Genomic DNA, 18,902 nt, shown 5'->3' with positions numbered 1-18,902 from the left:
AACCAATTACTTAGAAGACAATTCTGTACAGGACTTCTTATGACGTGACACATAAAAGAAGTAAACATTCAGGAAAAAAATCATACTCTGTAGGAAAGATCCTTCTTTGTGGCATGAGTGCCAAATAAAGAGCCTCAGAAGAAAGCAATACACCTCTGTCTGCAGTGCTCTGCTTCATCACACCATTCAATCTCTTCCGACCATTCTCTGTTAATACATCCAACTACATTCAGCAAGGTGGCTTTCACAACATTAAGCTCTTGGATCTACATAGGTATAACCTTGGCCAGCATCCTTCCCTTCTCTCCTCCACAAAACCTATTTGTCATATCAGAAGACAGATGGAAATCTTACTACAAATGAATCATTATATAATATATGTTCTATCATATATTAATTATATTAATAAATAAGGCCTTCCAGAAGAAAAGAGAGTGTGTAAAGTGTTATTTTGTTTCATTTTCATTATTAAAAAATAAACTCTAATATTTTAAATAAAAGAACTGGCTTAAAAAGAGACAAACTCTCTCCTCCCTTTTACAGAAAACAGCAAGATTCTTCTAGAACATTCAAAAAAAAAAGCTATTTCAAATTACTATCTAAAAAAATCTTCATTTCTAAAGAAAGTTTTAATTCAATTTAGACTTCAATGAGGTTTCTTTTATTGTCATTGTTGCATTAATATGAACAGAAAGAAAACTACATCAATTTACATGTTATTCTAAATACTCATGAAACGTGTTGAGTTAAAAAAAATAATCAAAACACAGTATTTGAAAGAGGATTAGAATGAAAATTTAATTTTCCGTAAGTCTTCAAATTAAAATATTCATTTGTAAATTTATAAGGAAAAAAAAAATTCACTGTGTCAGAAATATTTTTTCCTATTGTTTAACTGCAACAACCTTTTTTCCAGTAGAAAACTCAAAGTTTTATTATCAAAGAATTGATAATTCTGAAGGGCAAGATACAAAAGATGAAGTCTCACTGGATATAGAGCATCTCCCTGTTACCTATGACAAGAATAGAACACAGTAAATATGGGCCTCAAGATTTAAATTGGGACACTATTAATTTTAACTAAATTCAGACCAATGTGTTACAAATGTCTGTAGTAGGAGACATTAATTTCATCCCAACTCCATGGTAAATTGTTTGCAGTTATTTCAAAAATATTTACTGTAGTCACTGCAAAAACAAATACTTTAAAAATACTTTAACAAAATACATCTTTAAAAGCTTACTTTCTTCCTGAAAAGTAAGAATAAATAAATCCATCATATTATTGATCGTAGCTGAGACCTATAAAATTCAATAATCTTTCTGCCTCTTTTTTTTTTTATTAATAGAACTCAGACTCCCTCTTGGTACACAATATCGGGTTTTTTTTAATAAATCACCATTTCCACATTTTTATTTTTAACTTTTTAAGATTAACTACTACTGCTTTCATTTTAAATTAGGTCCAATATTGAATCGTTCTTCTGGTTAGTCATCTAGATTGATTTGCTCAGCCTGGTTATGGAAATTCATTAAACCTGATGCTCTGATCAAAATAAACTTTATTGCTTATCCTATTTTAACTTCAAATCCTCTAAGTGTACCATTAGCTACCTTCAGGCTTCTGGTGGCAATATTACTTGAGCACGCTTAAGCAATACCAGTTGTCCCTAATACCTATGTACTTTATTCTGTCTCCACTAATCCTTTCTTTCATGCTGGTAGAATTGTCCATGTGGCAGAAAAGTGGGTATGGGAATAAAGCTGGCTTAGAAAGAAAAGGTAAAACATTTATTTACTTTTTAAACTGGATCTCGCCAATCTGGTTTACCACACAGTCACATAAATGGCTGTGCCTATGGAAACAAAACATGGTAGCAGTATTGGTTAAAAAATATTTATTGAACTATAGCTTTATAGCCTATATAAATCAGAGCATGAAGAAAAAAAACTGCATAAAGTGGAATATTTTCCCATTTTGACTAATTACTTTTATAAATATTTTTTGTCATTTTCTGGTTAATTCTTCTATCAGTCAACCTACTTAACTCAAATGCTTGTGAATAAATTAGTCAGAAAACATAATGTATTTTTCCTAATTACATCAAAAAACCTGCCAGACAACTACTCTAAAATAATTAAGTTTTTAAAGATAATTACTCCATTTTAGCAGAATTAAACAATGGAAATCAGAAGTCTTACTCAAGATATCTCATTTTCCTCTAAGCATATAAATGCATTAAATTTCATTCGTATTGCTACTTCTTGCAAAGAAAAATATAAAATAAAAAATTACTAATGGATCTTTAAGATAAAGATTCTCAGCCAATGTCATGATGAAAACCTGACTGATGGGTGTCGTAGGCCAAAAATTGCTTAAAACATGAATGCTAACAGGTAGCAGATAACTCTGTGTGGTAGGAGGGAAGGGGAGAGGAAATTGTCCAAAATTGAACTTCTGAATTCTGAGACAGATTCTTGCTACTCACCAGCTGCATCCCATAGGGGCTGGGTTGCAAATTTTGATAACAACTAGACTAAAGTGGCACGTTCTGAATCCTTCCATTAATGAAGAGGCATGAGACAGAAGCACTAATTAGGCTGATCACAAAAGAATGCTTCTGCACATAGGCTATTTAGACTGGGAAAACTGGGGACTTGGAGTTACGGAAAGAAGGAGAGGCCAAAAAGAAGCATTCTCAAAAATAAGCAGCAGTCTTAAAGAGACAACAGGGGACTGGAAAGAAGACGAACAAGTTTCTAACTGGAGGAAAGAAGTGGGAGCAGATCCTGAAGATCAGAGAGATGCATAGAGACAAATGCCAGCAGATGCCCAGGGACTTTGGAGAGTGACACCTGAGACTGGTAACTATGGCAGCAGCACAGCATGAATTGACATGGCTCTTGCCTGATCTTCTCAGACCAGTAGTGACCTCCCTGCCAGGGTGAATTTGAGACCTTGCGAACATTGCGCTTTGTCGAGTGACAGTGTGAAATTAGCAAATGGGATAAGAGCTCTGACCTTGCTGTTTCTTCAATAAATCCCAGTATCCTGATCCATCCCAGGCTGTCATTTACTCTGTCTCACCCACCACAATAGGTGAAAACACTTCATAACAGAAAATAAACAAGCAGGATTGACTTGGAGTGGAATGTGCAGTCACTCTTATGTAGCGTACTGAGACATTTACTGTGGTTACGGAAAGCTAAAATATACTGCAAGAGGCATTTGTAAGTGATCTAAAATGAGAGTAGTTTTGTTTCAGTTGTTGATTCCACTCAACTCTGAAGGAAGTAACGTTCATACTCAACCCAGTGACTTGGGACTAACTTAATTCCTGCATTTTTTTTATTTTTAGTAGGCTATTTCATTTTTAATTTGTAATGGAATCATGTGGCATGCATGAAGCAACCAAGTATAACAGCATTGTCTTCAGCTTTCTTGTGACAGGTTAAACCAACTCTTGAAGACACACTTCTTTCTTTTGTCATGAAGCATTTCCAGATAGAAGCAGCAAAGTTTTGCTATGGCACTCTAATAATTCATTTCCATATTTTATTTTATTTTTTTAATTTTAAAAGTCCAGATCCCTGAGTTTTTAAAAATTTTATGGCCTTTAAAAAGTGCCTGGAACATATTTTAAATCAATTACTTAATTCACAATCTCACTCCTAATTCATCCTGAACGTAGAAAAACCAGATTTGTCAAAACCAAAATTTGTGGGAATGTGTGCAGATTTACATGTTTTCCCTCTCTTCTCCCAAAAAGAGAAAGAAAAGAATGAACTATCTTCACTGTCACTCTTTGGGTTGGATTTGGTCTTCTTCTGATGAATCAATAGTACACTGGGCTACGAGGTTTTTTCAGTGTGGGGTTTTTTTTGCCAAAATCTTTCCTAGTTTTCACTAAAACAAAAATAAATACTTTTACATTTGTATGATTAGATTTGAAGCCTCAGGATTTTTTTGCGGGATAAGAAAACTATTTTCCAAATGGAGGTAATCAAGGAAATATCTGTAACAATTCCACACAAAATGACAAACAACCTATTTGTTGGCAGAATAGCACGCAACAGTCACCATAAACTCCTCTTAGTCAAATTCTGTCTGTTTGACAAGTAGAAGATACAGCGGACAAAGGAGAAATACGAGAGGTTTTAACTTCAGTAAGATTTTGGTCACATAAGGAAGCAAGGAAAAGGTAGTCTAGGAAAAAGGTACTGTTGTGTGGAGCATGAAACTCTCTTAAAAACAGTAAGCCTAACTGTCAGCTGTCCACAAATCAAAATGCAAAGTCCTAGATTGTATACTATTCACTATTTTCATTTGCAACTTGGAAAATAGCAGAAAACTACCTTAGTCCAATCTGGAAATAATATCAAGCAGATGAAAGAATTTACTCTGGGAAGAAGAATGCATTGCAAGTACTCATGAGGAAAGGACTATAATTTAAGCTCTTGAACAATTGGAGTAATGATCTGAAACAAATGGGATGAAATCCAATAATGATGTGTGCAGTGTATTACACTTAATTAAGAATAATTCATTACACAAGTACTAGATGGAAAATTGAATAGATGGAAGTTCCACAGAAAATAATCTGGAGATCACTGCAAATCTCATATCATTGCAGAAAAAGCAAATACTTTGCTAGGATTCATAAATAGGAGAGTTGTATCCTAAGCAGGTAGACTGATCCCTTCACTTCTATTCCTTTCCAATAAAGTCTCACCCAGTATAAAACCCAAGTAATTAGCATCAAACTTCAAGACAGACATGGATCAACTAAGAGAATTTACCAGAAAACAAATGAGCCAAGTACACAGAAAGACTGAGAGAATGGAACTGTTTTGCCAAGAGGGGGAAGAGGGAGTAACTGAAGCAGAATATAATAATTTGCAAATATGTATAAAGTTACTAGAAAAGCAAAGAAGATTCACTGCATACCACATTTTAGAAGAGAAAGGATGGACTTAAACTCTAGCAGGGGAAATTTTGGGTTAGGCTAGACATAGGAAAATCTTTTAAACGGAAATGAGTGGGAAATACTGGCAGATACCGCCTAAAGTGGACCATGGAATCTCTTTTTCAGAGATTTTTATAGCAATCTAGGCAAACACCTGTCCAGTAAACTGCAGGTATAGTCAGTTTAGTCTTTGCACACAAGAACAAAACAGATTATTTCTGTTCTCTTTCTCCCTTTCCTATCTCCTTTTCTTTACTGTGTTTTTTTTTTCAAGTTTTGCTTTTATTAACTGATCCATCAGTATGCTTTATCTCACTGACTTAATAAAACTGGTTTATATCTGCTTTGTGCTGCCAAACACGAGAAATGTACAATTTACTTTCCACTATCCCCTTTTATTCCAGTTCCTCCAATGTTTTGAAGCCACCCTTTATGCCTCCCCTAACACACTCTTCTATGCCTCATCAACTGTAGAAAAAGATCTGTTTTAAGAGAAATATTTTAAAAAATAATATTCAAAAATTATTTTTCTTTTCTTTTTTTTTGGTAACAAAGTGTCTCTCTGAAGATAGATAGTAGTGTTTTTATTCAAAGAAACATACCAGAAAAGTGGCTAATCAGATCAAGAGTACCCAGCAATCTCTCAAGCTGTTGTTCCCAATGGTAATGAAGTCAAACATTTCACTGTTTCAAAATAGCTAACAGTGAAAATTAAATCTTTAAATCTGTTGGTTCCTCTTCTGAAAACCAGGAAGAAATGATATCAAATTTTATTCTAAATACAAACACAAAGGTACTCTTTGGCATAAGTCCCTCCCTGCCAAAAAAAAAAAAAAAAAAATCAAACAAACCATACAAAATAATTGGCAAGCCAAAATTATTATCTTTTTTTTTCTGGTAGAAGAACACTGTTTAGCCCTCCCCAAAAAACACTACCCTTAAACAACTCTTCCGCCACACACACCACATTACTTTCATCCTGGAAAAAAAGACCAAAAAAGTATCAATAATCATAAAAGAAAAATTCCAATAGAAAATGAAAAAAGTTGTTACACAGAAGTATGATGTATTGGTATTATCTGGATAAGAAGACCATCCAGAAAGAACAAAATGGTTTTATATCAAGCGTTAAAACTCTTAAAGGATCAGATTTGGTTTAATCTACTTAAGAGTTCTTTTCTATAAAAAGGTAAGAACAGCAATAAATCTTTAAAGAAAGTACTGTATTTCTTGTGAAGCTGTTCTGCTGTTTTCACAAGCAATAAAAAAAGTTAAACTCTTGCTATCAGTTACAAAATCAACTGATATATGTCTAAGGAAACACAATAGATGTCTTCACAAACGATAAATCTTCTGTTATATAGCCACAAGTAACTTTTTCAAATTCTGAGTTACTGAAAAACAGATATATAGGGTTAAGCTAACATTTTATAAGACTTTCCAAATAAATCTAACACATTCACATAAAAATCTTGAAACTGATGACCTTTAATGATCAAAGGTATGAAATGAGGCTTTATAAGAAATTAATAAATTAGACTATGGAACTATAAAGGAAAAGTAACAATTGAGTGGTGATATGACAGCAGTCTATATAAGTAGGCGTGACATTGAGAATGGGAACTGGACATTATTGTTAAATAGCTCAGTGGGATACACAAATTTGTCAGTAAAGGAAGTACCATATTACAGTACTAAATGGCAACTTCAAAATATTTTACATACAATATAGATTTTAAACCTACTTACTACTGCAGAATGGTGTGATGCTAGAAGCTTGCACAAAATACAGTTAAACAAATTCCCAGAATAAAAGTCTAGTATGACTTTACAGAAGTACCACCTTCATCTCAAGTATTCTTGAATTTCAAATCAGGAAATCTCAGAGTGTGTATAAAGTACTGCTGTATGTTTGCACTGTTATTCATCTCTAAGCATCTTCTATTGGAGGTAGAATACTGAGCTAGATAGACCTTTAAACTATCACAGTATGCCCTTTTTAATGTAAATTACTGCAATAATAATGGTTTATAGTATTATATAACAACTTCCTATTCTGGGATCTGAAAATCTCTGGAGGTGGAACTAATCTATAGCTATAATAATACCCATAGTCCTGTCTCAATAGCTGAAATCTGGTACTGAATAATGCAAACATTTACAGAAGAAATATGCAGCAATAATCTTTTCTGTAAGTGCTGACATCAGAACCAGGACAAGGTTTAAAATGATGGTACTGAAGTATAAAATATAGAGCTAAGAAAGATGAGAGGAAATATGCCTTTGAAGAATTTCTGAAAAGGCTATTATGTGTTTCCTAAAACATATTTAGGACTAACAGAATGATAATGTATCTACCTTCAGCACATACAGCATGTGAGGCTACATTTATCTTAACATGGAAAACAAGAAGTCTTTTCTTAGAGACCCATTGGCAAATTACAGTTCCTCCTTCAGGCAAACGCTACTATCCTTGCTCATCAAAATTGATAATTATTCTTCTAAGAAAGCCTGAAATATGAGTGACAGATCAATTTAATACCACTGACAATTCATAATAATTCTAACCAGAAAAGTTCAAGAAGCACCACATGGGGCAATGACAGGAAAACAGATACACTGGGGATATGTCTCATTTATTCCCATCTGTCACAGAAGGCTTTTACCCTGAGGAATGAACATTTACCTTTCTGCTCCTAATATAATTTTCCAACTATCTTTTGCTATCTATGCAGTTCTGTTTTATTTTTGCTGATTCTTATCCCAAATAATATCTCCAATTGACAAATTCCTTAGGTTTTTATGCATCATGTAAGAATAGTGTTACCTTATATCAGTCTCCATTTTGTTGCTTTTCAACAGAAAGTAAAAAGAAGTAGTTTTAAAATCACCGAATGGTACTAAAAGCCTCTAGATTAAAAGGTCACCTTTGACACTATTTTTTTTATCATGGCATTTGACTTATAGACCACTTTGATTTAAAATGCAATAAATCACAGAAATTCATTACAGCATATCTAGTTCTACATTGGCTTCAGATTGAATACTATAATCCTCACATCATCTTATTGTCCTGGTTTCAACTGGGACAGAGTTGGTCTTTTTTCTTAGCAGCCGGAATAGCTCTGTGGTTTGGATTTAACATGGGATTTGTTATGAGAAGAAGTGATAGCACACTGATGTTTACAGTTGGTGCTGAGACATCAAGGATGTTTCAGCTTCCCATGCTTTGCCTGTGTGCAGGAGTGTTGCAGAAGTTTTCTGGCTGCTACATGGGCTACTACAATAGAAAGCACCTGTGCCTCGTCAGGACAGGTGCTGTGAGTCACGTTGGTCAGCCGGAGACCACGTGACTCATGGATGGTTAAAGGCGGGGCACTCCCAAGAGGAAGTGGGGCAGTTCCCTCCTGGGGACTGGAGTGGTAGGAGCCCCTGGAGAGCAGTGTCTTGAAGCTCTCTGTTAGAAGCCTTTGATTGCAGTATAGACCTTTGGAGCGAAACAAAGCCTTCTGATATACGAGGGGAATCACAACAACCTTCTGGGTTGTGATTCCTGAAGAATGAGATACCAGCGGTCTGCGACACAGGAGCACAGAAGCTGGGACTAAGCACAGCTGGGACAAAAGCACCCACAATTCCCAGTTTAGGGTTTGAGCTTAGGTTGAGGATTGAGGCCTAAATCGCCCAATGGAATATTCCATATCATGCAACATCATGCCAGTATATAGATGAGGGTTGGCTGGGAATTCTTCCACCTGTGTCCCTTCAGTTCTCTCACTACTCCAGGATTGTAGTTTTAGGACTTCTCTGTTTCGGGACCACTAGCCAGGACAGGATGGGCATTGGTCAGTGAGTGGTGAGTAATTACACTGAGCATCACTTTTTTGTGTATATTATTATCATTTTTATATGTCATCATTTATTATAATAATTTTTATTATTATTTATATCATTATTACTTTTAATTTTATTATATTATTACTAAATTGTTCTTATCTCAACCCATGAGTCTCCTTCCCTTTTCCCTTTTGATTCTCTTCCTCATCCCCCGAGGTTGGGGAGGATGAGCGAGCAGCAGTATAGTGTTAAGTTGCCCGCTGGGCTAAACGATGACACTTACATAGTCAAAAAAAAAAAACTTAAATACTGTTAAATACTGTTCTCAGTGAAAAGTAGAATAGCTGCATTGCAAGTAAGGAAACAAGATTTCTTCCTAAATATTTATCCGATTGTTGCTGTTTAGGTCATTTAGGTTTCTGAGGGTCAGCATATACGTATATACACATACACATTTTCATATATAAGCATACATGTCTACACATGTGTATTTATGTATCTATATATGTGTACAAACAAATACACATACAAATATATGCAGCCTTAAGAGTTAGAGGGGTTTTTCTGAAAGATCATTTTAACAGTTTTCCTACTATGAACACTTTGAATCTTTTCAACATAGGGCTTCAAGGGTTATCCTTCATACTTTTATTTCCCTGAAGGTGTATAATGCCAGCCAGTATAAAACAATAAAACTGTACAAAACGAGTATTTGTATATTACTCCAAAGTCTAAAAAGGTAAATTAAACGTGGAGTTTTCCTTATTTCTCAACTGCATATGAACTTAAAACTCGGGAAAATAATTCTTTTTCCTGATATGATCTTGTGGGGTTTTCGGCCATAGGAAACAAGACGTGATTCAATTCTTAAACACGGAGTATTCAGGTTGAATACAAAAGGTGAGCAGGATGGAAAAGTCTACTTATTGGACTTCATGTTTACATATTATATTTCATTCATATGTTCTGCTGTGCAAATCATTAAATATAACACAGAAAAATGGTTTAAAATTTTGCTAATTTATATTTCAGGAAATAATTTCCAGGACTTATCATTTAAGAACAATGTTCTCTCATAATATTTTGTTGGAAGGCAGACTTATGATACTCATGATGGCAGTTCATTAGATAGTCACTTCCTTTTCATTAATTCAGCTTTTTACCAAGAATGCAAAAAAGATCCATTCTTTGGGAAAAGACTGTTTTGTAGTGATTTTAACTGAAAGAAATCTTAGATGAAATTACATAATATTCTTCCCTTCTACCTCTCAAAGATCAAAGATATCCTTTAGCTCTTGTTTGTCAACTGTCTCTAAGAACTACCAAATTGAGAAGCAAGAATTAATGGACTCCGTAAATATCCTTCCTAAAAACTGGGGAGAGGAAAAGGGGGAGAGAAGAGGAGATGGGAGAAAAAGAAAATTTCATGAAAACAAGAGAAAGAAAAGAGTGTACTTTTAAATTGCTAGAACAGAAGCAATCTTAAGTATCAGTTCTAAAACAAACAAGAATTCTACTTAATTCTCATACAGTTTTGTGAAGACATGTCACATTAAAATCTCTCCCTCCTCAACTTTTTATTGCAGATGCCATGCTAAATTGATATAAAAATAATAAAAAACCCACAAACAAACAAAAAAAACCCACAAAACAAAACACACAAACAACCAAACCTCACTTACAATGAAGTGAATAAAATGCATCAAAATTAAAACTTTCCTATATGGGAGTAAGAATCTTGAGAGATGCTGCTACGCCTAACACTGTCAAACAAACCAATGTGGAATCATGGGCTCTCTTCAAGATCTTCCTGGGATACATTCAAGAAAATCTCTTATTTCCCAAAAATAAAATTTATCTTTTTCACCCTGGCAAGCATCATAATTAATAAAGAAGAGACATACAGTTTCACAGGTGGTAATACATCTCTCACTAATTTGCACATTTTCTTCTGCTTGGGAAGTACAGGTTTTAAATTTAAAACACTCTAGCAACTTTTCAAGGGTTTTTACTGACTCTAATTTTTTCATACTATTAGTAGTACAGAAATGTTGAAAAGAAATATGAAGATAAGGAATGATAGAGGTAAACTGAAAATATATTACACTCAAACAATTCACACTTCCTCTCCTATTACTATTGTCCATATAATGCCTTAAGTGGGCACTGAATTTTATATTTCATGTATAATTAAGGTCCCAACAGATTAGGCAAAGTTCCATTTTGCACTTTTAAAGCATTTAGTCTCAAGTTTCAACATTGCTTTCCATTTCATGGTCAACAGCACATATTACAAGCCTGTCCACCCAAAACATACGCCAAGCTGCTATTAAAACATATTTATTTTTCAGTAGCAGCAAGGGGAGATGTGGAGATAGTAAACTCCTTGCTAATGTTCTCTCTAAGCTATTGAGATCTAGATTCTTGCAAGAGAGGAGTTCTGATGAACATAGTTATCTTCAAATTTAGAAGGAAGTAATAACGATGTATATTTAAAACCTTTCTGCACTGCAGTAGCTTAGGCTTGGCTCACTGTCACATTTCACTTTAAGTAGCTTAGGTATCAAAGGAAAGACTGAGAAATGTGGCCTGGACAGATCTTCATTTATTTAGTAGGAATGGATCACCCAACAAACCAGTTTGAGCTGAAAGTAGCGCCACGGCCAAAACATATTGCTAGTCAGGGCTAATTCTCCATTCATAGCAGTGTTTGGATGATAAGGTGCAGGCGCATAAATGTTAAGCAAGGAGTGGTAATTACTCTCTGATCTGGACAAGAATAAAAGAACTAATCCTCTTAATACTTGTGATATTAAGCAAATAACAACAAAAACTAATACAAAATAGAGGACATTTGGGACTTTCACTTGGGGCGTATGAACATTTACTATACTTTGACTGATGTTTTTCCTTAAGACACTTAACTGCTCCTCTGAAAAAGCCTGTTTAAATGCTTAAGACTAACATGATTAAAAATGTCACAACATAAACTTGATGATTAACCTTAACATCATAAAATTTAAAGGATCAACAGTACATGAGAATATTAAATCTGCTGAGACACATAAATTCTTCTCCTGTATGATCTTAAAAAGCAAATTCAGTCCAATAACCCCTGAGGTACATTACTGGTGACTGGCCTCCAGCTGGACTTTGTGTCACTGACCATGGCCTTTTGAGCCTGGCAGTTCAGCCTAATTTCAGTCCACCTCACTGTCCTCTTCCCTAGCCTGTACTCAGTTCGTTTATGAGGATGTTACAGGAGGCTGTTGAAAGCCTTGCGGAAGTTGATATAAACATATCCACTGTTCTCCACTTGTCCACTGAGCTAGTCATGTCATTGTGGAAGGCAATCAGGTTGGTCAAGCATGATTTCCCCTTTGTAAATTCACGCCGACTACTCCCAAACAATTTCTTGTCCTTCTGTCCTAGTTTTAGCTGGGACACCTTGATATGTTTGGAAATGGTTTCCAAGATTATTTACGCCACCACCATCCCAAGAAACAAGATGTGGCTGACTGGCCTGTAGCTCCTCAGACCCTCCTTCTTCCAGATAAGAATGACATTTGCTTTCCTCCAAACATCTTCTAAACTTCCTTCTGATTGTCCTGACTTTTCCAAGATTACTGAGTGTGGCCTTGTTATGACACTCCCTCAGCACTTGTTGGTGCATCTCATTGGGTCACATGGACTTCTGTTTGTCCAATTTGTTTTAAGTGCTCCCTAATCTTATCCTCCTCCACCAAGGCTAAGTCTTCCTTGCTCCAGACTTTCCCACTCATCTTAAGAGCCTCCAATTTCTCAGGGCCAGTCTTATCAGCAAAGACCAAGGTGAAGGCATTGAATACCTCAGTCTTTTCTGTGTCCCTTTTCATCAGATTCTCTGCCCCATTTAGCAGAAAGAACAGCACAATAGCAGACACCAATTCCTTTTGAGGCAGTAAAAGCAAAAAAGTAATAGGAAAGTGAAGGCTAAAACAGAGGATTCAAAGAGATATTGAGGCAGGTCATCTGTGGCAAAGAACAGTATGTGATCATATAGTTAATATTTATAATACAGAGGTGTAAGATTAAGACTATGAATTTAATAATTTGTCAAAAAAATCTGATTTTTTTAAAGTTGTCTAACTTTAGCAATGCTCATTTATTTTGTTTTGTGAGAGAAATGGAAATAGAAGTAAAAGAAAAGGGCATGCTCATGTGCATACACCAAGCTACTTCTGTTGTCCACTAGAAAACAGGATATAGAACTCATGAACCCAAAAAACTATATACAAGTCACTATCTATAGCAAGGCACTATCTGTAACTTCACACACACAGAAAGCATATATAATCTCTGCCTTCTCATTCCAATCTTGCACTTCTCTGAAAGCTGAAAAGTATAATTAAGTCAAATTGTAAAAGAGAACTGTAACACAGATAAATGTACCCTGGCAGTAACCACAAAATTCAAATCTTCACCTGTGAGCAAGAGCCAAATCTGCAACCAGGTCTGCACAAATGAATACATTAACCTACTGAGTTATCTGTCCTATTAGCATTTAATAAAAGTAATTATTTTCTGAGAATTCTTATATTGTAATCAAATTGGGTTTTGGGTGAAAATTTTTAGGAGCCTTTAGAACTAAATAACTGTAAAATATCTACTTCACAATTGCTGATAACTATAGGACAACTCATTAAAAAAAAACTCATTTTAATATTCTAATTTATTACGTACTCTTAGGTAAGTAAAACAATAATTTCAATAATTGGCTCCTCAAAATGCATCATCAGTAGAATTTCACTTGGACTGAGGTTTTTTGCCCAGTAGTTTGCACTACATGTGCGCTTTACGTTTCAGATTCGGTCCACTCATCTTTCGACATTATAATTCAAGTAAAAGCCTCATGTTAAATAAGATGCATTTTGACAGTCATATTCTCTCCACCAAGTTCCGACAGGACAGAACAAGGCTAGCCATGCCTCAACATCCAGGTATTACTGGAGTCTACAATAAAGAGAACAGACAATGGGGTTGAGGAACATCTGCATGCAGCATTTATGGTGAGCCACAACACTGGCCAGCTCGCTAGCCATTCTCTCTGCAAGTTGTCATGTGTACGCACAGGACTCGGATAACACCCAGCAGAGCAGAGTGCTTGCGACTGTAAGACAGCTCCACTAAAGCAGTCACTAGACACAGATAACAAGAAAATAATACATTGCAAAAACACCTACTTACTGTAGGGCATGTTACTTTAGCTAGGGAAGCTCCCTGAGTTAATCATCAGATCAGAACCAAACTACGAGTCGACAGCTAGAAATCAATTTCTATTGGATGCAGGGGGTATAGAGTGACCTTTCAATCTTATCAGCAGAATTATTCAATGCATTTGAGAATATCTAATATAATTTGCTTCTATACAGAAAAATGAGAAAAGCAATTTGATATTCAAAGCATATGCAAGGTAGAGAATATGCCCAAATGAGACTTATGGAAGATGATATGCAAATAGATTATCCATAATTCAGACAGGTCAGAAATTACTCAAGGCAAAAATGACATTAGACAATCTTTTCCATATGTGGCTTATGAGCCATTCTTCCAGAGTTCTTCCCTGATCATCATTAGACTGCCCTTTCTTCGTGTTAACTACTCACCTAAAATTAATGCTGAAAGAAGGAATGAAGCCAGGGTCAAGAAGCAAAAGGGAGAAATCATAGAAGGAAATAGAAGCAATAACTACTACTGGTTGAACAGTTTATCAGATTTGAATACCAGAACTGCCTAAGTCAGTCTTAAATGGAACAGGTCATTTGGTCTAATGTTACTCAAGCGATCATGAGGCATCGAACTGACGTTGCAAGTAGGGCAACATTTATAATCTGAAACCTTGGTCTCCATTACCTTCCTAAATGGCATTAAAGGCAATACAAAAATTATTCTAAAAATTCTGAAAAGCAGGCTCTCAAACAGACGACTATAAGCACAAATACTAACAACTGCATGTGACTATAGACAGGAAAACGAAGAGAAAGTTATTACTGCTGTGACTTCCTTCCTGAGATCATTAATGGAAAGAAGAAAGTGAGAAGGTTCACCGCATTTCACCCTTTATGCCTAGTTAGAAACTGTGAGAATACAAAGAACACAGAAGATGTTTCATGAACAGCGCTAGTCAAAAGATGCTGATCTTGGAACACAGAAACACAAGGAAAGGAAATACATATAGATAGGCAATAACTTCTTCCCCGGAAAATACTTTCAGTGGCAAGTTATCACAATATCTCTATGAATAACAATTTTAAAGTCTACAAAAGGAGTGTTAGAAGGAAGAGTATAGTGAAAGAATTATTTTACCTTTTTGACAATCTTTCCAAACAGTTTTTCGATTCGTCTCATAATGTTTATTCAAGCAGGTGAGGATGGTTCGTTCATATGGAGAATATATATTACTGGATAAAGGTTCCAAATTTATTCTTGGCATGTTCTGCATGCTTTCCAAGCTGAACAGATCAGTGACATTACGTGAAGAAACACGTGGAAGAACAAACACCTGAAATTAGAAGAAGTGTTTTTAAGCACAAACTGTAAAAAGAACAATTTCAAGTTGAATGATAAAAAAAAAAAACACTTCAAACTCAAAAAGGTTTTCTAATTTAGAGAAGGTTTAAGAGATTATACATTAGCATAAACGTATAACATGCAAGAGAACAGATTTGCTGACGTTTTAGGGAATTCCTTTGCTTCCTTAAACAACATGTAAACTGAAGCTTCCAAATGGCCTTGGGAGTCTGGAGAGGTCCCAGTTGACTGAAAACTGGCAAATGTTGTCCCAGTTTTCAAGAAGAGTAAGAAGGAAGACCCTGTTAATTACAGGCCTGTCAGTCTCCCTTCAGTGCCTGGTAAAATCATGGAGAAGGTTATTCTAGGAGGTATTGAAAAACACTTGAGAGATAATGCAGTTATTGGTCACAGCTGGCACAGGTTTACGAGGGGAAAGTCCTGCTTAACCAACTTCATTTCCTTTTATGACAAGGTCACCCATCTAGTTGCAACTTCATTTCCTTTTATGACAAGGTCATCCATCTAGTTGACCAAGGGAAACCAGTAGATGTGGTGGTTTGAGATTTTAGCAAAGCATCCGGTACTGTCTCCCACAGTATTCTTTTGGACAAAATGCCCAGCAGACAGCTAGACAAGTTCATAATACGAAGGGTGAATGATGGGCTGACGAGTCAGGCTCAGAGTTACAGTAAATGGGGTTACATCAGGCTGGCAGCCAGTCACCAGTGGGGTTTGCCAGGGCTTAATTTTAGGGCTACTGCTCTTTAAAGTTCGTTTAAATGATCTGGACACAGGAATCAAATGTACATTAAGTAAGTTTGCTGATGATACTAAATTAGGAGAAGCTGACGACTCCCTCAAGGGTAGAGAGGCCTTACAGAGAGATCTGGATAGACTAGAGAGCTGGGCAATCACCAACTGTATGAAATTTAACAAGATCAAGTGCCATATTCTGCATCTGGGACAGGGTAATCCTACTTATATATACAAATTGGAGGACAAGAAGTTGGAGAGCAGTCCCACAGAAAGAGATCTCAGTGTTTTGGTTGACAGCAATTTGAACATGAGTCAACAGTGTGCCCTGCCAACCAAAAGGGCTAACCATGTCCTGGGGTACATCAAGCGCAGTGTAGCTAGCTGGTTGAGGGAGATGATTGTCCCACTCTACACTGCACTGGTGTGGCCCCACCTCAAGCACTATGTGCAGTTTTGGCACCTCAATAGAAGAAGGACATCAAACTATCAGAGTGTGTCCAGAGGAGGACAACCAAGATGGTGAAAGGTCAAACATACGAGAAGTGGCTGAAGTCACTTGGTTTGTTCAGCTTGGGGAACAGAAGACTGAGGGGTGACCTCATCGCAGTCTACAACTTCCTCAAGGAGGGCAGCAGAGGGGGAGGTGCTGATCTCCTCTCTCTGGTGACCAGCAATAGGTCACAAGGAAATGGAATGAAGCTGCATCAGGGGAATTTCAGACTGGACATTAGGAAAAGGTTTTTCACTGTGAGGGTAGTCAGTCACTAGAACAGGCTCCCTAGGGAAGTGGTCATGGCATCAAGCCTATAAGAGTTCAAAGAACATCTGGAAGATGCTCTTAGTCATATGGTTTAGCTTTAGGTAGTCTCGTGAAGAGCAAAGAGTTGGATTCAATGATCCTTATTGGTCCCTTCCAACTTGAGATATTCTATGATTCTAAATATTTTTTGTTTCCAACTTTTTTCCAAGTTTTGCTGAACTAGATGAAATCACTGGACCCATCTGGATTCCAAGAATTACTGTGTATATTCTAGCCAAAACACTAATTACTGAAATACTACACTGATCTCCAGTGCAATCTATAGACAATCTTGAAATGGTATCTCTCATGACAGTTAGGTCCAAATTACACTGACTGTTTCTCCTGAAAAAAAATAAACATTATAATGCCTGCAATAAAATTCTTGGTATTCAGAGGTCCTTGATTAAGTCTTGCACAAATACACATTTAAAAAATAAAAACAGTAAGAAATATAACGATGTTACAAGTAAAAATTCTACACAATATCTTCTTTTTTTTTCCCAAATTAAATAACAACATAGAAAAAGGTATATGAAGAAGGAACACAGAACTTGATTTTCAGGATGATGATGAAGTCAACAGCTTTGTTTCCATCCTCCCCCATCAAAGAGGTCTCAGGCCTGACCATCTTGACCAGTGACTATCAAGGACCACGGCCATAAACTCTAACTTTTCTGCATCAGCTCCATAATGTCATATATTCACAGATAATTTAGGATAAGTTTGTTAAGGACTAATTGTTTGGAGAAGGAAAAAAAAGAAAAAGGAAAAAAAATAGACTAGCAGCTAAGCATTGACAATGTCTATTGACAAAGAATGTCAATCCAGTAACAATAAAGTGTTATTTTTAAGTGTGAATTGGGCCCAGTTTTTCAGTCCCTTGAAAACCCCCGTGATGGTTAATTCCCTGATATATATATACACACATAAAGAAAAGGCTATCTCATTTCATTTCATCTAATCAGAATAAAACCAGCTTGCACCTCTTTCAAAATTGTTTCTCCTCACATTAGTTTCCAATGCTAGATTTTAACAGGTATATTAGAGAAAGCATTAGTTTCTTGAGGCAAGATGTTGAAACTTTTGAACCTCTCCATTTGCTGCAGATGGAGAGGAACACTCTTATGTAGAGTAAGACGCAGCTAGAACCATGTGGCTTCAGTTTCCACACTTACATCTAGATTTCTTTTTTTTTTTTTTCCAGATGACACGAAGGACTGTCATCCATTGCTTTCAAGTTTTTCTGAAGAAAATCTTTTGTAATATGCTAACATACAAAACCTAGTTAACTATTAATGTACACGAGACTCGAATTATAGCATCGAGATTTAATTACAATCAAAAAAAAATATTTGAGTCACTTTGAAATTCCTTTTTAAACCCTGAATCATTTCAGTTCAGCATCATCTAGTTCCATGCAGAGATGACTGAGCTAACTTAACGTACATATTTAGATTTCTCTCCATGGCATTTTAATGATTTGCACAGAACTATCTTAAAAGAAATCTGAAGCTTTTATATCAGTATCCTCAGATACAAATCTAAAGAAAATAACAGCAAAAATAAAAGCAAGCAAATATATACTATTTAATGCTTTCTCAAAAGGCAATGTCTTTGCAGGTTAATTTATTGCAGTGTTCCTTCACCAGCATAACCTGATGCTCTATCAAAAGGATCAAAACAGGAAAGAGTAAAGGCAACTACATTTAGAAGAAAATATGAAACATTATTTACTCTTAAAACATTCTTTTGCTGTCTCTTACCAAGTCTAATCCATCTTACTCCAAGATGTCCACATATCTGCATTTCTACCAAGACCCTGTTGAGGGACTAGGAGATTAGCATACAGTGGCTTTTTGAAGCACACTGTATTTATATTAAAAAAAAAAAAAATCAGCTACAAGGTTAGGAAAGGTTATTACTTATAAATATAAAAAGTATCCCTATTACTACATGTTTGTTAAAGACAAATCATCATTATTGAAAAT

General features: G+C 35.7%; 1 protein-coding gene across 1 annotated transcript in view; it reads right to left on the bottom strand.

The window, feature by feature from the left end:
- CFAP47 (cilia and flagella associated protein 47) overlaps positions 1–18,902 on the bottom strand; it is a 343,401-nt gene that overhangs the window by 245,202 nt on the left and 79,297 nt on the right. The window contains exon 33 of the mRNA XM_086608696.1: positions 15,150–15,345. Coding sequence (XP_086464822.1) covers positions 15,150–15,345 — 196 coding nt within the window. The remainder of the gene's footprint in view (positions 1–15,149; positions 15,346–18,902) is intronic.

This window comes from Tauraco erythrolophus, chromosome 1 (genome assembly GCF_009769465.1).
Source record: "Tauraco erythrolophus isolate bTauEry1 chromosome 1, bTauEry1.pri, whole genome shotgun sequence".
NCBI lineage: Eukaryota > Metazoa > Chordata > Aves > Musophagiformes > Musophagidae > Tauraco > Tauraco erythrolophus.
This window is presented reverse-complemented; position numbering and strand designations above follow the sequence as displayed.